The following is a 21603-nucleotide window of genomic DNA, read 5'->3' as shown; positions in this document are numbered from 1 at the left end:
AGTTCACAGACTGTGCAGCAGTTCCATGACGTTGCATCCGGCTCCGTCACGCATGCACCAGTGCGACCGGACTCAGCGAGCCAGACGTTGCCCACTCCGTTGCCGTTTCCTCATCAGTTTTCGGATGAGGAACTATCTGATGAGGACGTTGCTGAACAACAAGACGATCAGCCCCCAGAATAGATCAAGCCCTGCTATCCATCCAGAAGATGCTGAAGAAGGAACGCTGCTCAGTCAGGCTGTGGATGAGTCTGGTGGGGACGCTGTCATCCCTGGAACAGTTTGTATCACTAGGAAGACTACACCTCCGTCCTCTTCAATACCATCTAGCTTTTCACTGGAAAAAGGACAAGACGCTAGAAGCGGTCTCGATCCCGATTTCCGGAAAGATAAAGTCTTGTCTGACTTGGTGGAAGGACAATATCAACCTAAGAGAGGGTCTTCCCCTGGCTGTTCAGACTCCCCACCACGTTCTCTTCTCGGACGCATCGGACTTGGGCTGGGGCGTGACACTGGACGGTCGGGAATGCTCAGGTCTGTGGAACTCGAGTCAGAGGAGCATGCATATCAACTGCAAGGAGCTGTTGGCAGTTCATCTGGCCTTGAAAAGCTTCGAGTATCTCCTTCGAGGCAAAGTGGTGGAAGTAAACTCGGACAACACCACGGCCTTGGCGTACATCTCCAAACAAGGAGGTACCCACTCACTGACGTTGTACGAGATCGCAAGGGACCTGCTCATCTGGTCAAAAGGTCAAGACATCTCCCTAGTAACGAGGTTCATCCAAGGCGACTTGAACGTCATAGCAGATTGTCTCAGTCGGAAAGGGCAAGTAATTCCAACCGAATGGACCCTCCACAAGGATATGTGCAAGAGACTTTGGGCCACTTGGGGTAAACCATCCATAGATCTCTTTGCAACCTCGCTGACCAAGAGGCTTCCAATCTATTGCTCTCCAGTCCCGGACCCAGCAGCAATACATATAGATGCTTTCCTCCTAGATTGGTCACATCTGGATCTCTACGCATTCCCACCGTTCAAGATTGTCAACAAGGTACTGCAGAAGTTCGCCTCTCACGAAGGGACAAGGTTGACGTTAGTTGCTCCCCTCTGGCCCGCGAGAGAATGGTTCACCGAGATACTTCGATGGTTAGTAGACGTTCCCAGAAGTCTTCCTCTAAGGGTAGACCTTCTACGTCAGCCACACGTAAAGAAGGTACTCCAAAGCCTCCACGCTCTTCGTCTGACTGCCTTCAGACTATCGAAAGACTCTCGAGAGCTAGAGGCTTTTCGAAGGAGGCAGCCAGTGCGATTGCTAGAGCAAGGAGAGCGTCTACCATTAGAGTCTACCAATCGAAGTGGGAAGTCTTCCGAGACTGGTGCAAGTCAGTTTCTGTATCCTCGACCAGTACCTCTGTAGCTCAAATAGCTGATTTTCTCTTATACCTGAGAAAAGGACGATCCCTTTCAGCTCCCACTATCAAGGGCTACAGAAGCATGTTGGCATCGGTCTTCCGGCATAGAGGCTTAGATCTTTCCAACGTAAAGATCTGCAAGACCTCCTTAAGTCTTTTGAGACCACCAAGGAGCGTCGTTTGGCTACCCCTGGATGGAATTTAGACGTGGTACTAAGATTCCTCATGTCAGACAGGTTGGAGCCGTTACAATCAGCCTCCCTGAAAGATCTCACTCTTAAGACTCTTTTCCTGGTATGCTTAGCCTCGGCTAAAAGAGTCAGTGAGATTCATGCCTTCAGCAAGAACATCGGATTTTCGTCGGAAAAAGCCACTTGTTCGCTGCAACTTGGTTTTCTAGCCAAAAATGAGCTGCCTTCTCGGCCTTGGCCTAAATCTTTCGATATTCCCAGCTTATCGGAGATCGTAGGCAATGAACTAGAAAGAGTCTTATGCCCTGTTAGAGCTCTTAAGTTCTATTTAAAGCTTACTAAACCTTTACGAGGCCAATCTGAAGCTTTATGGTGTTCAGTTAAGAAACCATCCTTGCCTATGTCAAAGAATGCTTGGTCAGACTTTATCAGATTGTTAATACGAGAAGCTCATTCACATCTGAGTGAGGAAGACCGAACTTTGCTTAAGGTGAAGACGCACGAAGTTAGAGTTGTAGCAACTTCCGTGGCCTTTAAGCAAAATATATCTCTGCAAAGTATAATGGACGCAACCTATTGGAGAAGCAAGTCAGTGTTCGCGTCATTTTACTTGAAAGATGTCCAGTCTCTTTACGAGAACTGCTACACACTGGGACCATTCGTAGCAGCGAGTGCAGTAGTGGGTGAGGGCTCAACCACTACAATTCCCTAATTCCATATCCTTTTAATCTGTCTCTTGAAATGTTGTTTTTTATGGGTTGTCCGGAAGGCTAAGAAGCCTTTCGCATCCTGGTTGATTTGGCGGGTGGTCAAAGTCATTTCTTGAGAGCGCCCAGATTAGGGGTTTGATGAGGTCCTGTTGTATGGGTTGCAGCCCTTGATACTTCAGCTCCTAGGGGTCTGTCAGCATCCTAAGAGGATCGCGAGGCTCCGTAAGGAAGACGTACTTATAAGGCAGAGTAATCGTCTAAGTCGACTTCCTTACCAGGTACCTATTTATTTTGTTTTTGTTATTTTGATAACTTCTAAAATGAAATAAAAACTCTTAGCTCATAAGATGTAAACATATTTAACTGGTCTCTACCCACCACCCTGGGTGTGAATCAGCTATATATTCACTGGCTAAGTTAAATGTTTAAAAATGATATTTTAATTATAAAATAAATTTTTGAATATACTTACCCGGTGAATATAAATTAAACGACCCTCCCTTCCTCCCCAATAGAGACGCAGTGGGATGAGGAGAAAATTGAGTCTTTGTTTACATGGAGTTTTGTATCTGGCCGACAGTTGGCGCTGATGGGCACACCCGCAACCTGTATAGTGATCGCTGGCGAGTTTTTTTTGTACAGTTTTTTGTCTGTCGAGCAACAGAGTTGCAGCTATATATTCACCGGGTAAGTATATTCAAAAATTTATTTTATAATTAAAATATCATTTTGTATGTAAGATTTGAATGTCTGTTTCTGTATGATGTCTTTACAGGATGTAGATAGAGTACAGGTACTATACAGTCAGCCCTCATTATTCGTGTCAGTTAAGCAACAGAAACAGGCGCGAAAAGTGAGAATCCGCGAATACTTACTGCCATAGGAAAGGGTTAACTCCTAACTTAACAAATCACTGCTCATTGCCTTAGCGTGGTTGAATAATACTCTAAGTAAACCACTGTAATACCATACCGATATTGTTTTTGATTGGTTTCTCTCATAGTAAAGTATAAGTATTGTGTTATGGTATGAACACATTTCAATAACCATACAGTACATGTACACTTATGTACATAAGACTGTGGTACACATAACATTAGTCATCGTCATGACAACAAAACAGGTGTTCTTATCTAATACAATATAACACTCGACCTGTTTTTGGCAGATCGATTTGTGCCATTCATACTCATCATACATGTAGCCTATACTGTATCTATATTACTGTTGTAAAATATGGTACTGGTATTTCTTATACGGTACTGTACAGTAGTTGATATAACAATAACATTAGAGTATAACAATGAACACTAACAAAATGAAAATGAAAAGAAAAAGTAGGAGTACAACACCACTACTGTAACTATTTACGTATGGAATTCTACACAGTAAGTCTGAAGCATGATGCAACTCTTTGAGCCTTTGACCCTTTGGCGTGTTGGGTAGCATGAGATATGTATCACATTTTATACTAAAAACGGATTTTGAGCGAAGCGAAAAATCTATTTTTGGGTGAGATTGCCATGTCGTCCTGATGGAAGTTCCTATAGGGTAGCTTCCTAGGGTATATTACTACTACGGCGATATTCCCAGAGAATTTACCTTAAGGTACCAGAATTCTAACTCCTGGAGCGAGTATCCCTCGTGAAAGGGATATCGCGACATATCAGAGGACGTATTCTTGACACGCCACATGGCAATCTACATCCTGGACAGAGATTTCGTCTCGTAGGAGGTGATTGGCGAGATACGAATTCGGGAAAGAAAAAGGGGAGCCGCTTCCAAGGGTTCCCTATCCTCCGATTCGTATGCGTGCCTGGCGCCAATCCTGGCGCCATCTGTATTCCTTGTAGCGTACACGAGGTGCTACAGATACTGTATGTAGGGAGGGGTCCTACAGCCCTTTCTTAGAAAGGCAAGGGCGGGTCCATCAGGACGACATGGCCATCTCACCCAAAAATAGATTTTTCGCTTCGCTCAAAATCCGTTTTTTGGGCTCAAGCCATGTCGTCCTGATGGAAGTGTACCAGAGCATTACTGTATCTGTGGATTCTCAGAACGTGCCGTACTCCCCGGATGTAATTTTTCCCGGTTGACTAGACCTAGAGACCTAAGATGTTACCGTTATACATCTTTTCAACTAACTATAAACCATGTTAGAGCTTCCTGCCCCCTACAGGGAAGAGTCCTACTAGACTCTGGAAAAGTCTCGAAGAGTACCTATACCTATGTATGAATACCAGGCAAGCTAATATAGTGGTCTCGCCCTATATTAAGTAAAGCAAAGTTTGTAAAGAACCACTGCGTCAATATGAAATTTCGACCAGTTCTCCGCACAATACTTGTATTGGACAAAGGTTTTATATCCACATAGGAGGAAAACCAATGCAACATAGCTTGCATAAAGGAACAATTCCATTAGAATTATCCCAGATAAGGTACATAGAATGAATGCTCAATTATACCAATAAATTGACACAGGTGAAGGAGACGCAAGGTTCTCAAGAACCAGATTATTGACAGGCAATAAATAGACAGGTTAACCACAATTATATATATATATATACATAAGAAGAGGATAACCCAAAACTTTAAGCATAAGTATGATAGTAAACAGAGCTTGTTTGTCTGAAAGAAAAAACATTAAATGCCACTTTTAAGATACCGAGGTATCAAAGTCATAAAAGCCTGTATTACAAATCAATGACATTAGCGTTAGAAACGCTCGGCACACATGTCTGGACTTATGCTAGGTTCACCTTCGGAAATGGAAGAGTCTGCATGGGCAACACAGTGCCCTCACTTAGTTTGTAGTACAGTATGTAACTACACACTCACCCTGGAATTAATCGTCCCAATTAAGACCACTGTTCCTCGCAGAGTTAAACAGTAGGGTTAACACCGCGACCCACTGCTACCACAGATCTCTTTTAGTTCCTCTACTTGTTTCGCATAGTGGCGAAAGAACACTCTGGAAGACTTCCAGCCAGTGTATGAACGGAGATGTTCAAAATCCATACAATTAAAGAAATTTAAGGATGAGGCAACTTTCCTCGGATCGTGACCTGCGGGTGTATTGTCAGGATCCGCTCTGCGAATAAAATATGTGATTTTCGCTCTAAGTTGATTCAGAGATAAATTTGAGCCTGATGTTTCTCCCCTGAATAGTTGACCACCCTTGAAGTCTGAAGTTCTATGAAGATAGACCTTTAGGCATTCTACTGGACATAGAGATGCATCTTCTTTCAGAGGGCAGATTCTCCAGGGACCCCACCTGTTGGTGGGTAACTCATTCTTGGCGAGAAACGTAGGATCCGGAAACAGGTTCAGTTCTCCCCCATCCAGGAACTGAACACGACCTGCCTCTCTCGAGAGGCTACAATCTCACTAACCCTGGCCCCGGACGCGAGTGCAAAATAGGAAAATAACTTTTTGTGTCAAATCCTTTAACGCACACTCTTCATTGCTCAACAGAGAAGCGAAATGAAGAACTTGTCTAAAGACCATGAAATGGGCTTTGGAGGTGCTGAAGGTCTGAGCCTAGCACAGGCTTTCGGGACTTTATTAAAGATCTCGTTACCTAGGTCGACCTGGAAGGCATATAGAATGGGTCTTGTCAAAGCAGACTTACACGCTGAAATCGTGTTAGCTGCCAATCCTTGACCATGGAGGTGGAGAAGAAAGATAAGCAGAAGTCTGTCAAGATCTCCTGCGGATTCTTCGCCTTGACAAAAGGCCATCCATTTTCTCCAAGATGACTCATATTGCCTTCTAGTAGATTTGCACTTATATTCCTCAAGGAAGTCTATGCTGGCTTTCGAAATCCCGAAACGCTTTCTCACCGCTAGGGAGAGAAAATCATGAGCTGCAGGGTCCGGGTTTTCTGTAATGAAGCGCAGACAGTTGACTTCTGGACTCGCTGGGTCAGAACTGGATCTGGTAGTGGTACAAACTTCAGCTACAGTTCCAATGCCAGGGAACCACACGCTGTTCGGCCACTTGTGGGCCACTATTGCCGCTACCCCTTGAAGGATCTCAGTTTGTTGAGGATCCTCAACAGAAGGTTGTGAGGAGGGAACAGATAAATCTTGGACCATCTGTTCCAGTCGAGGGACATCGCGTCCACTGCTTCCGCTAAGGGGTCCTCGTACGGGGCACGTACAGGGGCAACTTCTTGTTGTCTTTCGTCACAAAGAGGTCTATCTGCAGTTCTGGGACTGATTCAGAATGAAGGAGAATGATCCTGCGTCTAAGGACCATTCCGACTCTATCGGTGTGAACCTGGATAGAACGTCCGCTGTCACATTGCGGACTCCTTGAAGGTGAACTGCCGACAGGTACCACTTCTTCTTTTCCGCCAATCGGAAGATGGCCAACATCACCTGGTTGAGAGGTGGTGACCTCGATCCTTGTCGATTCAAGTATCTCACAACTACCTCGCTGTCTATCACCAACCTTATGTGGATCGAGTGACGCGGGGAGACTTTCTTTAAGGTAAAGAGCACTGCCCTAGCTTCTAGAAAGTTTTATGTGAAAGGTCTTGAATAGCTTGGACCAAGTCCCCTGGACTTTTTTCCGATGAGAGTGACCTCCCCATCCCTCCTTCGAGGCGTCTGAGTGAATCGTCACCGACGGGGGAGGTGGCTGAAGAAGAACCGACTTCTTTAGATGTCTGGCTTGGGACCAAGGCCTGAGAAGAGTACTTAGCCGAAGCGGCTGGTCTTCTCAGATCTCTTCGCGCGTTTGATGCATAACTTCTCCAAACTCCGATTGCATCCTTTAGCTGTGCTCTTAGCACTGGGTCTGTCACCGAAGCAAACTGGAGAGAGCGCAGTACCCTCTCCTGCTCGCGTCTTGATATCCTTTCGGAATCTAGAAGTCTCTTGACAGAACCCGCTATCTCCTTCCTTTTCTTCGCCGGGATGGAGAAACGGTGTGACAAAAGGTCCCAGTGGATTCCCAGCCACTGGAACTTTTGAGATGGAGAAAGTCGAGACTTTTTCTGTTGATCTTGAAGCCTAGGTACTCTAGGAACTGGATCACTTGACTGGAAGCTTGCAAGCATTCTGTCTCGGATGCTGCCCACACCAACCAGTCGTCCAGGTAGGCTACTACCTGAATTCCCTTTAGGCGTAATTGTTTGAGAGCTACGCTCGCAAGCTTCGTAAAAATCCTTGGGGCTATGTTTAGCCCGAATGGCATGGCTCCGAAGGCGTATAGTCTTCGTTGTAGCCTGAACCCTAGGTAGGGGGAGAGTTGATGGCTAATTGGAATGTGCCAATAGGCGTCTGACAAGTCTATAGAGACGGAATATGCCCTCTTGGGCAGTAAGGTCCATATGTGTTGCAGTGTTAGCATTTTGAATTTGCAATTCACTATGAACTTGTTGAGTGGCGACAAGTCCAGAATGACTCTGAGCTTTTCCGAGTCTTTCTTGGGAACACAAAACAGCCTCCCTTAGAAATTGATGGGCTTCACTCTTCGGATCACCTTTTTTCTCCAACAGTTCTTGAACGTACTCCTCCATAACGGGGGTGGAGTGTTGGAAAAACCGAAGGCACGGGGGTGGAGTGCTGTACCAGCTCCCGCCAGTCCATTCTTGAGTAGGCTGTGGGCCCAGGTATCGAAGGTCCACCGATCCCGAAATTTCAGAAGTCTCCCTCCTACCGGTATCACCTCACTTGGACTGCCGTCCTGAGGTCTTGCCTTCCTGACCACGACCACCCCTGAATCCCCTTTCCCTTGAGGGGCGTCTAGACGAGCCTCTGGCTGCTCCTCTAGGCTTTGCTCGAAAGGAAGTAGACTGCCCTTCGAACGCTGGGGTGAATGCTGTGGACTGTGTCGACACGGCCTGGGGTACCCACTGAAAAGTGGTCGGGGTTTGTGCCACGATCTGGGGCACTGGGGGCAATGGCAATTGCAGTTGCTGTTGCTGTCTAAGAGGCTTGGCTGGCCAAGACGGTAGCCTAGTCCTCATAGTCTTCCTCTTTGGTTGAGGACCCTCATCCGGGGAAGACTTTCTTTTGATAGCCAGGCCCCACTTCTGGAGAAGGTTTCTATTCTCCAAGGCGGCCTTTTTCTTTGGCTCGTGCCTCACCGTAGCCGAGGTAAACACGAACTCCCTACAAGCTCTCCTTGCTTTGACGAAGCCATAAAGGTCCTTCGTCACTGTGGCCAGATGAGACTTGGCCACTACCATGAACATTTCATGGACCTTGGGGTCACTTGCCATCGTCTCGAGAGTAGTCTGAAGAGACATTGAGGCAGTCAGTCTTTCTTTTGTATCGAACTCTCTTCGCAAAAGAAAGTCAGACAGCTTAGGGAGGTCCTTGCCGAACTGACGTCCGGCAATATCAGCCTCCAACTTTCCAACTGAAAACGTAAGATGGACGTCCTTCCAGTCTTTGTGGTCCATAGGCAGGGCCAGCGACAAGGGTTTACACTCCTCTAGGGAGGAGCAAGACTTGCCGGCCTCGACTGCTTTTAGTACAGCCAGAAACCCTTTCTGTAAAAAGGGGAAGGCTCTAGTAGGCGAGGACACAAAGGAAGGGAGCTTCCTATTCAATGCGGCTACCTTTGAGTTAGAGAAGCCCCTCTCTTTCATCGAGGATGAAAGTAGAGCTTGAGCCTTAGCATGGTCCATCACTATGACCTCCTTCGGCTCTGTCTCCTCCTTTGAAGCTGGTTCCTTCCTCAGCCGGACATAACAGTCCGGATATGATGCCTTGCTGGGCCAGAATTCCACCTCCTCCAGGGGAACTGAGCCCAGCTTATCCGAGATGACGATGTTTCCAGTCGTCATCGGCATGTGCTCAGCATACCTCCATGGGTTAGCATCTGAGCACAAGGGAAGGTCTTTCACATTGAGCTTTTTCTGGGCCCCATGTGATTCTGCAAGGCACTGCATTCGCAGTTCCATTGCAGCCGCCTTCTCCTGATTCTCCTTCTGCATTTGTTGGATCATTCCAACAATAGAAGAGAGGGCCTGTCCCAGCTCTACTGGGAGACCGGCCGATGTAGAGGGAATAGGCTCCGGAATCTGAACCGGAGTAGCCGACACCTCGTCGACGTCTACCTCTACAACGTCTGGGGCTTGAACTTCATCCTGGGCTTCTGCCAGGAGGTCTTCCTCCCGACACCCGTCCACATCAGACATCCTGTCATCTAACTGGATGTCTTGCATCGCGACCGCGACTTCAGCATCCACCTGGATCTGAACTTAGGGGATCTCCTATTGAGGCTGGGGAATCACTGCATCAGCTGATGCCTTAGGGAAAAGATACGCCCTCATCTTCTCAATTGGAAGATAAGGGCCAGAAGTGTTCTTTTGGAAGCCCCTTACCCAGGTACGAAGCTTCTTCCTAGCTATATCCCTTGATTCCTCTGTCCTAGGGGAATTAAAGGTCTCAGTAATCAGGTTAGTGCACACAGTACATACCTGAGGGTCCCAATACCGGAGATCATCCTTGGAGACAGCGTATGCTGTGTGTCTCCTACAAAACTCTGTCCGCAGAGGTTCTTGCTGCTGACGTTGCAGAAAGCACTTCCCCACTTCGGAGTGTCCTTCTGTAAAGAGAAGAAATTTCCATGAGTATCAAGTGAACTATGTATCACTGGATATGCATAGTATAGCATAACAATTCAGAAAGGAAAGACACACACTTGTGTTTCCCTCACAACCCATTGTTGCAGCCTTCCAGATAATAAAATCAAATGGTTAATCTCTTCTAGAGTAACCAATGCAAGGTTCCAGAGGAAACAGGTGGAGCTCACACCTAAGCAATGATTTTAAAATCCTGGATAATAGACAGGAAAGAACTCACTTTCCTATCTGTAGGGCAACAGCAAAGGGATGTGCTAGAAAACACAATAGTGTTAGAAGACACAGTGCTGTACCAAAACCCTTACCATAGTTTTCTTCTTACTGTATATGTTATACTGAAGAATACTAGTACAGTATAGGGGGATGCGTGCCGGCCTGCCTTTGCCGGCCGGCACACACCATAACTAGCTTTAAAGTATACTACTTAACAGCTATAAGGCGGCAGCACTCTGGTTCAAATGCATGTGCCGGTCGGCAGCAACTGCCGGCCGGTAACAGCCAATGTTGGCCGGCAATGGCTGCCGGCCAGCAACTACACAAGGTAGTACCCAGCTGCCGGCCACACTCTTGGTGACCGGCAGACAAGGGCTGACATAAGCCGGCCGGCAAAGGTACAAGACCGATGCCAGCCGGCAGCAAAAGAACCAGAGGACTACACCTGCCCGGCTGCCGGCCTCATAGGCCGGCAGCCGGGTCAGGTACAGCACTAGAAGAAAAATAGAATGGATGCCGGGATAAGAGTGTACACAACCTCCAAGCCCGGCAACCGAAAGAGTGCATATAAGGAAGGGGAGAAACTAATTCAGGCTTCCTGACCAATGCCGTCTGGCTCTACAGGCAGGCATGGATGAGGGACCAAGAGAGGTCCGGGCAGCACTCGAAAACATAAGACCCTTGCCGGCCAGCAGCTCTGCCGGCCGGCAAGGGGCTGAGTCAATTCCACATCCTAACCTATACTAGGTCCAGATGTAGAACGACTTACATTACAGTAATGGCTAGGCCATTACGGAGAAAGAGGGGGAAGGGACAAGAGGGTCCTACCAACCTTGCTTTAGTGACAGATCACCCGCAGCCAAGAAACTTATCTTAGCCTAAGGGAGATCTAAGGGGGAAGGCCAGCAATACTTGCCAGCTCCCAGAGCACCAAAGCAAGGAAGGTGTTGCTACTCCCAGGGAAAGAAACTTATCCTCCCCCGAGAACAGCAACAAGGACTAGTCTGGTAGATCACAAAAGAAGGAATCATATCCACAGAAACCTTCGGTAGTGACCTAAGGAAGCTAAGCTCCCTTTGTCTGTGTCAGGCCAGCGAGGGGGACTCAGCCCCAAGCCAGACAACACAGACTCAGACTAAAAAACTCTGTTGTTCTGTCCCTCTTGAACCATACTACAGGAACAGGAAGGTACAGTAACACCCCAGTATAGTTTTATCGAAAATAAATTCGGAAAAAACCACTTAGGGATAAGCCCAAGGCTTAAACAGAGGGAAAGGGATTGCATACCTTCTCCGAAGAAAAGAAAGCAACCGGGGAGTATGATAAAGTATACTAAGGCTCCATAAGCAACTAGCCTAGGCACCAAGAGAATCGATTACCTAAATCACCGAAACTCACTCGTATACTATCTTGGAAATATTCCACACAGTCTTAAATGTATAAAATATAGCCTAAAGCTTCAATAAAATTTAATTACACTCGGAAAAACCAAAATCATGCATGAAGTACTAGGACCAAACGACTAGGCTACATGGCCTAGCGTAGGCCAGAATGGCGAATACTTCGCCAAATAATACTAAGCACGAAAGGAAATCCTATGTAATGCTAAATAGCTAAAATTTATTAAAGCAAAACAACCAGGAATGTCGCTCTGACTAACTAAATTTATACCTAGCGAGCGACAGCGTCCAGGACGCCTCTGGTAGGCTACGGCTCTTGTATCAAAGATTAATCCTATTAATCACTCAAAATTTTACCAAGAGCCTACATTTATACATAAAAGACATTATACTCAACTTATCAGAGGCCAACGAAGACGGAGAAGCCATGAAAAAGTAGAATAAATCCAAGATTTACGAGAAACACAGGAAAAAACACCGAGTTGTTAAGCTACGCAAAAAGGAATACAGATGGCGCCAGGATTGGCGCCAGGCACGCATACAAATCGGAGGATAGGGAACCCTTGGAAGCGGCTCCCCTTTTTCTTTCCCGAATTCGTATCTCGCCAATCACCTCCTACGAGACGAAATCTCTGTCCAGGATGTAGATTGCCATGTGGCGTGTCAAGAATACGTCCTCTGATATGTCGCGATATCCCTTTCACGAGGGATACTCGCTCCAGGAGTTAGAATTCTGGTACCTTAAGGTAAATTCTCTGGGAATATCGCCGTAGTTGTAATATACCCTAGGAAGCTACCTTATAGGAACTTCCATCAGGACGACATGGCTTGAGCCCAAAAATAACTATAAGCACAGGGGTTTTACATTAAAACGTGATTCTGCACAAAAAGGACCGAAGTGGGGTATGCACTCGCTAGGGATGATGCAAGACTGAGCCAAGTGAGAGAGATGTGGTGTGCTGTGTAGAGAGGAAAATTGCGCAAAGTATGCTGGGTGCAAAGGAGCATGGTTGGTTTTAAATCGTCTGGCCCCCCGAGAGTACAGTACTTATTGCAAAACCCCAAAGACAATTTTTTCAATATTAAACTTAGCCGGTGATTATATAAGCTGCAGCTCTGCTGCTCGACAGAAAACTCTACGTTCAAAATCCGCCAGCGATCGCTATGCAGGTAGGGGGTATACTTCAACAGCGCCATCTGTCGTGCAGGTACTCAGTACTCAATGTAAACACAGAACTCAATTTTCTCTCTGTCGTGCCACCGGCAAGACCTACTAAATTCGCTGTTGCTAACTGGATTGGTTTTCACAACTTTTTGGTGAAGTACACGTTTCTAGTTTTGAGCTTTCGCTTTGCAGGCTTTATCTTCAATACATCCTTGCATTCTTTTGTTGATATCGGATTATTTGTTGATGACTTTGGATAGTTTTTGAATTCCCCTTTGACTAATTCAAAATGGCTGACCCTTCTCAAGTCCCTAAATTCAGGAAGTGTAATGCTAGGGACTGTTCAAGGCGTCTTCCGAAGGCCTCTATCGATCCTCACACCGTTTGTTCCAATTGTCGGGATAAAACCTGTCAATTGGAAGATCGATGTGAGGAATGCGTTGGGCTTTCGGAATTCGATTTTATCGAATTCCAGAAATATACAAGTAGGCTAGAGAGAGATAGAGTCAGGAGAAGTTCATCTCGCTCCGTTGAATTTTCCTCTCCTCATGCCCCACAACCTATTCCTTCCCCTGTAGTGGTTGCTCCTGATCCCCCTTCTAGCATTCAAGAACCTTCAATGGCAGATATGATGCGTGCCATCCAAGCTCTGGGTGAGAGAGTCGAGTCCTTGGCTAGTGACCGTAACCAGCTCATGGCAGACGTCAAGGAGCTGAAGTGTAAGAGTGCAGTGGGTAGTGATAAAGTGAGTGGTAGTGTTGTGGATAGTGTTGTGGATAGTGTTGCGCTTGAGGGTTCGTCTGTTCGTGCCTGTCGTCCTCCCAGTCCGGGACCTCTTGCAAGCTCCCAAGCCCAGGGGAGAAGCAATGTCGTACGACCAAAGGGTTCGAGAGGCTTTAATCAGCGAACAGACGTTCCCTCCGTGGTTTCGGGCGTATCTACCCAAGATCGCCCCACCCACACAAAGACGAGAGAGCCCATTTATTCCTCGTCTGCGGAAGAGGTTTCTCGTAAGAAACCATGGACCAAGGTCTCGCGGCCTCTTAAGCGCAAGTCGGTCCCTTCCGCGCAAGTCCAACGGCCCAGTTGTAGCCACTGGGTCAGTTCGGACTCGCTGCAGTCTTCCGACGACTGCTCACCTCCTGAGAGGAAAAGCGGTACCGCATCAGGCAGTAACACCGTCTGTTGCCGCACCTGCTCCTGTAGACCCTAAGTGGTCTTTGCTGCAGACCATGCAGTCTCAGTTAACGTCATTGATGCAGGACTTTCGTGCGGAGAAGGTTGACGCTGCACCAACCTCTAGCCTACAACCACCCACGGTTGTGCGTCCGGTGGACGCTGAGGCTACCTTCTGCCGCACTCCAGCTGAGAGAGTCCCGCCACCCATGCATTCCAGTGTACCCTGCCAGCCGCATGTTGACGTTCAGCGACGCACGGAACCTTCCGTTGACGTTCGCGAGGTACAACAACAGTCTAAGTTGTTTTGTTTTGACGCGGTGCGTCAACCTCCACAACCCAGTGTGGTTACCTCTACTCGCCCACATCAGACTAGACAGTCTGGAGTAGACGCTATGCGTCCCCGCGCTGCTATGGTTGTTGCCAGTTCACAGACTGGGCAACAGTTCCATGACGTTGCGTCCGGTTCAGTCACGCGTGCACCCGTGGTGCCGGACTCAGCTGACCAGCCGATTCCTACTCCTTTGCCGCTTCCTCCTCAATTCTCAGATGATGGACTCTCTGATGATGACGACGCTGCACACATTGACGACCCACATACGGACATTGACGAACCCAAGACCACGCAACCCTCTTTGGACTTTAGAAAAGTTCTTGCTCTGTTCAAAGAGATGTATCCTGATCAGTTTGTGTCTGCGGCTCCACGCTCTCCTCCGTCAGAGTTTGCTTTAGGCACGCAGTCATCCGCGCCGGCCTTTACGAAACTCGTCCTCGCCCGCTCGTCCAAGAGAGCTTTACGAGTTTTAGGAGATTGGATGCAGTCCAAAAAGAACCTAGGGAAGACAGCATTTACGTTTCCCCCTGTGAAACTCTCTTCCAGATCGAGCGTCTGGTATGCCACGGGAGAAGTTCTCGGCTTGGGAGTTCCTGCCTCTGCCCAGGGCGACTTCTCAAGTCTAGTAGACTCTCCCCGCAGGCTAGCCATGAGACGCTCTAAGATATGTTGGTCTCCTTCGGACCTAGACCATCTGTTGAAAGGAGTGTTTAGAGCCTTTGAGGTCTTTAACTTTTTGGACTGGTGTCTGGGAGCTTTGAGCAGGAAGATCTCCCCGTCTGACAAGGAATCTTCCTTGCTCATAATGTCCTGCATGGACAAGGCCAAACGTGACGGATCTAGTGAGCTTGCGGCTTCGTTCGTATCCGGGGTCCTCAAGAAACGGGAGAACCTTTGCTCTTTCCTGTCAGCTGGAGTAACACCGTGTCAGAGATCGGAACTTCTTTTTGCTCCTCTCTCAAAGTGCCTTTTCCCAGAGGAACTGATAAAGGAGATTGCTACCTCCTTGATTCAGAAGGACACCCATGACCTGGTTGCGTCCTCTGCCCGCAAAGCCACCCCTTTGCCTACCTTGTCAAGACCCAGGATGGACACTCCAGCGTCCAGATTCATTCCGCCCTTTCGTGGCAGAGCCTCCAGCAGAGGAGGTGCTCGTGCCGAAGGGAGACGTGGGAAGAAGAAAGGTACCAAGTCCTTTAAAGGCAGAGTCTGACTGCCACCTTCTTCAGACAGCAGTGGGAGCCAGACTCAAGAACTTCTGGCAGACCTGGGAGAAAAGAGGCGCAGATGCACAATCTGTGAAGTTGCTCAGAGAAGGGTACAAGATCCCGTTTGTACGCAAACCCCCTCTAGCAACGTCTCCCATCGATCTCTCTCCCAGGTACAGAGAGGAAGACAAGAGACGAGCTTTGAAGCAGGAGGTGTCTCTCTTACTAGAAAAGGGAGCGGTAGTCAAAGTCCGGGACCATCAATCCCCGGGCTTCTACAACCGTCTCTTCTTAGTGGTAAAGAAGACAGGAGGGTGGAGGCCGGTGCTAGACGTCAGTGCGCTGAATGTCTTTGTCACAAAGCAGACGTTCGCCATGGAGACCACAAAGTCCGTTCTAGCAGCGGTCAGGAAGGAAGACTGGATGGTGTCTTTAGACCTAAGGGACGCATACTTTCACGTCCCCATCCACCAAGAATCCCAACCTTTTCTGAGATTCGTTTACGAAAAGGTTGTCTACCAATTTCAAGCCCTGTGCTTTGGCCTAAGCACAGCTCCTCTTGTGTTTACGAGGCTGATGAGGAATATTGCCAAATTCCTGCATTTAGCGGATATCAGAGCCTCCCTCTATTTGGACGACTGGCTTCTAAGAGCTTCTTCCAGTCGTCGCTGTCTGGAGAATCTAAAGTGGACTCTAGATCTGATCAAGGAATTGGGTCTCCTGGTCAATATGGAAAAGTCCCAACTGGTCCCATCCCAAACTATTGTGTACTGTATTTAGGGATGGAGATTCGCAGTCAAGCTTTTCGGGCTTTTCCGTCGGCCCCCAGAACAAGTCAAGCCCAGGTATGCATCCAGAACATGCTAAAGAAGGAACGATGTTCAGTCAGACAGTGGATGAGTCTGATAGGGACGCTTTCATCCCTGGAACAGTTCGTTTCGTTAGGGAGACTACACCTCCGTCCCCTTCAATTTCACCTAGCTGTTTACTGGAAAAAGGACAAGACGCTAGAAGCGGTCTCGATCCCCATTTCCGAGAAGATGAAGTCGTCCCTGACTTGGTGGAAGAACAGTATCAACCTCAGAGAGGGTCTGCCCCTGGCTGTTCAGACCCCCAACCACGTTCTCTTCTCGGACGCATCGGACACGGGCTGGGGTGCGACGTTAGACGGTTGGGAATGCTCGGGAACTTGGAACTCGAATCAAAGAACGTTACATATCAACTGCAAGGAGCTATTGGCAGTTCATCTGGCCTTGAAAAGCTTCAAGTCCCTCCTTCAAGGCAAAGTGGTGGAGGTGAACTCGGACAACACCACGGCCTTGGCGTACATCTCCAAGCAAGGAGGGACCCATTCTATGACGTTGTACGAGATCGCAAGGGACCTCCTCACCTGGTCAAAAGATCTAAACCTTTCTCTAGTAACGAGGTTCATCCAAGACAACTTGAATGTCATGGCAGATTGCCTCAGTCGGAGGGGTCAAATCATTCCAACAGAATGGACCCTACACAAGGATGTGTGCAAGAGACTGTGGGCCACATGGGGCCAGCCTACCATAGATCTCTTCGCAACCTCGATGACCAAGAGGCTCCCAATATATTGCTCACCAATCCCGGACCCAGCAGCAGTTCATATAGATGCCTTTCTACTGGATTGGTCACATCTAGACCTTTATGCATTCCCCCCGTTCAAGATTGTCAACAAGGTACTGCAGAAGTTCGCCTCTCACGAAGGGACAAGGTTGACGTTAGTTGCTCCCCTCTGGCCCGCGAGAGAATGGTTCACCGAGGTACTTCAATGGCTGGTGGACGTTCCCAGAACTCTTCCTCTAAGAGTGGACCTTCTACGTCAGCCACACGTAAAGAAGGTACACCCAAGCCTCCACGCTCTTCGTCTGACTGCCTTCAGACTATCGAAAGACTCTCTAGAGCTAGAGGCTTTTCGAAGGAGGCAGCCAGGGCGATTGCTAGAGCAAGGAGGACATCCACTCTTAGAGTCTACCAGTCGAAGTGGGAAGTCTTCCGAAACTGGTGCAAGTCAGTATCAGTATCCTCGACCAGTACCTCTGTAACCCAAATAGCTGACTTCCTATTATACCTGAGGAAAGAAAGATCTCTTTCAGCTCCCACTATCAAAGGTTACAGAAGCATGTTGGCATCAGTCTTCCGTCACAGAGGCTTAGATCTTTCCAACAACAAAGATCTACAGGACCTTAAGTCTTTTGAGACCACGAAGGAGCGTCGTTTGGCTACACCTGGTTTGAATTTAGACGTGGTACTAAGATTCCTTATGTCAGAAAGGTTCGAGCCACTACAATCAGCCTCCTTTAAAGATCTCACTTTAAAGACTCTTTTCCTGGTTTGCTTAGCCACAGCTAAAAGAGTCAGTGAGATTCACGCCTTCAGCAGGAACATCGGATTTTCATCTGAAACGGCTACATGTTCTTTACAGCTTGGTTTTCTAGCCAAAAACGAGCTACCTTCTCGTCCTTGGCCGAAATCGTTCGATATTCCAAGCCTTTCAAATATGGTTGGAAATGAACTAGAAAGAGTCTTATGCCCTGTTAGAGCTCTTAAGTTCTATTTAAGACGAACTAAACCTTTACGAGGAAAGTCAGAAGCTTTATGGTGTTCTATTAAGAAACCTTCTTTGCCTATGTCAAAGAATGCAGTATCCTATTATATCAGACTGTTGATACGAGAAGCTCATTCCCATCTGAGTGAGGAAGACCAAGCTTTGCTGAAGGTAAGGACGCATGAAGTTAGAGCTGTCGCAACTTCAGTGGCCTTTAAACAAAATAGATCTCTGCAGAGTATAATGGACGCAACCTATTGGAGAAGCAAGTCAGTGTTCGCGTCTTTTTATCTTAAAGATGTCCAGTCTCTTTACGAGAACTGCTACACCCTGGGACCATTCGTAGCAGCGAGTGCAGTAGTGGGTGAGGGCTCAACCACTACATTCCCCTAATTCCATAACCTTTTTTAATCTTTCTCTTGAAATGTTTTTTATTGTTGTTTTTGGGTTGTCCCGAAGGCTAAGAAGCCTTTCGCATCCTGGTTGATTTGGCGGGTGGTCAAATTCTTTTCTTGAGAAGCACCTAGATTAGAGGTTTTGATGAGGTCCTGTAGTATGGGTTGCAACCCTTGATACTTCAGCTCCTAGGAGTTGCTCAGCATCCTAAGAGGATCGCGAGGCTCAGTAAGGAAGACGTACTTAAAAAGGCAGAGTAATTGTTCAAGTCGACTTCCTTACCAGGTACTTATTTATTTTATGTTTGTTATTTTGAATAACTGCTAAAATGAAATACAAAATCCTTAGCTCATAATAATGTAAACAATTAATGCTGGTCTCTACCCACCCCCCTGGGTGTGAATCAGCTTATATAATCACCGGCTAAGTTTAATATTGAAAAATGTTATTTTTATAATAAAATAAATTTTTGAATATACTTACCCGGTGATTATATATTAAAGGACCCTCCCTTCCTCCCCAATAGAGACCCAGTGGACCGAGGAGAAAATTGAGTTCTGTGTTTACATTGAGTACTGAGTACCTGCACGACAGATGGCGCTGTTGAAGTACACCCTCTACCTGCATAGCGATCGCTGGCGGATTTTGAACGTAGAGTTTTCTGTCGAGCAGCAGAGCTGCAGCTTATATAATCACCGGGTAAGTATATTCAAAAATTTATTTTATTATAAAAATAACATTTTTTTTTATTTACTGTAATAGGTCATACGGTTCTTTGTATCATGAATGATTGAATACCCTAAGATAGAACCCATGAAGGCTGAGGGCTGATTATAATGTGAAAAATTCACAGGAAAGATATTCTAAAACTAAACTACTAGGCTATGAAAATACTGAGTAAGGTTAATGGTATCATTAAGGAAATGCGTTATTGATAAATACTTATTTTATTGTTAAATAAAAGTTGATAAGACATTTTTGATAGAGAAGGTTATTTATATCATGTTCATCTTACACCTTTACTATAAAACCAAGAAAAATGGAAGTACTGTTCAGTATGTAAAATCTATGTTTTGCATTTATGGTTTTTGGCCCATACAAGACTGGGACTGAGAAGGTCATTCAGTGCTGCAGTGCAAATTCACAGAAACCCTTCGGTTTCTCTATTAAGTAAAAGTTAAAAGGGGTTGCATGGCAATTATAGACATTTTGTATTAGGAATAATTTCATAAGATTTTTTTTGTAGATGTAATTATCACATTCACATTGTATTTTTATGGAAGGAAGATACTGTATTGCATTAGACTGTAAAGAAATATATGATATACATGATTGTTTTTTCAACCATCATCTAAGCTTTTAGCCATCACCTTGAACATTAATATTAATATTTGTTTGCCAAATTCCTTCCGTGAGAGGTTTGTAAGTGCTATATCCAGATTATGGTATAACCTGTATTAACATGAATTAAGCTATTGTCTAATGTTCACCAGTCCTCATTATGGAATGGAATCTGTAGGTTCTGCAAACTACATTTTTCAAGAAAATTAAATAATATAGGTTTTCACATAGCTAAATGATTTTGGTGGAAGTTATCTAGAAGCAAAAGTTCTGTTGAAAAATTGAGTGGTAAGTGACAAACCTAATCCTCTACCAATGATATGAGGTACAAATAGTAGTTACTCTATGGTTAATTTCTTTCTTTTGTGTAGTAAATTATACACATATTCTGACTATTGTTATAAATTTGCTAATTACATGAATGCTTGTTCACTTTGATCTTCCTTCAGGATGTTGTAGAACAGACACTACATGATGTAGGGCTAGGTAGCATGACTGAGCTACACAAAATGTATCGTGAACGTGTGCTTCAATACCATGCGAGAGTGCGGCAGGAGAGTTTACAACTCTACTCTCAGTACCAAAATTTGCTCTTAACTAGAGAAACCAGTGTATCAACCCCTGGGTAAGTAGTTTTTTGTTGTTGAAGCCTATTTCATTCTGATTTAGAGACATTGAGTAATGTACAGTATTTTTGTGCAAGATTTTAAGGGTTCAGTCTTACAGAGACATCATTGGAAATCTTAAAGCTCTCAAGGTCCAAACAACATGATACTCATTGAGGAGACAAGGTCTGGAAGTGCTTATCCCTAAATGTACTAGCAAATTTTTGCATTGATGGAAATATTACAATTTTGTGATAATTTTTATGGTTAGTGACCCATAACATTTTGAAACTTTTTGCTTTGGCAAGAAACAAGTCTTATGGATTTGAACAGGTCATATTGAATTATGATTTTGATATTGCATAACAGGTATTTGAATTTGATGATATTTTTCTTTGATGATATAGGATTGGATTTATAAGATTTGAACTGTATAGCTTAAGTGCAACCAAGGGAAAACCAGCTGTTGTAATATGAAGTTAAAAGTTAATGAGGTTGAACTGTAAGAAGAAAGAAAGAGATAAGTGGGAATGGCAGTGACATTTACAATTATTCAGCTAAGCTACTACCCTAGTTGGCAATGCAGGATGTTAAAAGCCCAAAGGCTCCAACAGGGAAAAAAAGTCCAGTGAGGAAAGGAAACAAGGAAATAAATAAAATACAAGAGAATTAATTAACAATTAAAATGAAACATTTTAATAACTATAGCAACATTAAAGTAAATCTGTCATATATAAAGTGTGAAGAGAGACTATGTCAGCCTGTTCTACAAAAGAAAACATTCGCTGCAAGTTTGAACTTTTGAATTTCTACTGATTCAACCACCTATTTAGGAAGATAATTGTACAACTTGGTCGCAGCTGGAATAAAACTTCTAGAATACTGTGTAGTATTAAGCCATATAATGGAAAAGGCATGACGATTAGGATTAACTACATACCTAGTATTACGAACAGGATGGTATTGTCCGAGAAGATCTGAATGCAAAGGATGGTCAGAATTATGAAAAATCCTATGCAACTTACATAACTAATTAACTGAACAATGGTGCCAGAGATTAATATCTAGATCAGGGATAAGAAATTCAATAGACTCCAAGTCCCTGCCCAACAAATTAAGATGAGATTCAGCAGCTTAAGAAGAGCAGGAGACCAATATAGTACTCAAAACAAGGCAGAATGAAAGGATTAAAACACTTCTGAATAGACTGATCACCGAAAATTTCAAGACTTTCTCAATAAGCCAATTTTTTGAGCAGTTGTTGAAGAGACAGACC

The 21603-nt window shown here is 45.6% G+C and overlaps 1 protein-coding gene across 2 annotated transcripts in view; it reads left to right on the top strand.

Annotated features, from left to right (window-relative positions):
* The window catches only part of Spt7, a 70532-nt gene that overhangs the window by 37421 nt on the left and 11508 nt on the right, over window positions 1–21603 (top strand). For both annotated transcript variants that reach the window (XM_068380610.1, XM_068380611.1), the window contains exon 6: window positions 20172–20347. In XM_068380610.1, coding sequence (XP_068236711.1) covers window positions 20172–20347 — 176 coding nt within the window. The remainder of the gene's footprint in view (window positions 1–20171; window positions 20348–21603) is intronic.

Source organism: Palaemon carinicauda, chromosome 9 (genome assembly GCF_036898095.1).
Source record: "Palaemon carinicauda isolate YSFRI2023 chromosome 9, ASM3689809v2, whole genome shotgun sequence".
Lineage (NCBI taxonomy): Eukaryota > Metazoa > Arthropoda > Malacostraca > Decapoda > Palaemonidae > Palaemon > Palaemon carinicauda.
Note: the sequence above shows the minus strand (reverse complement) of the source record. Positions and strands in the feature narration are given on the sequence as shown.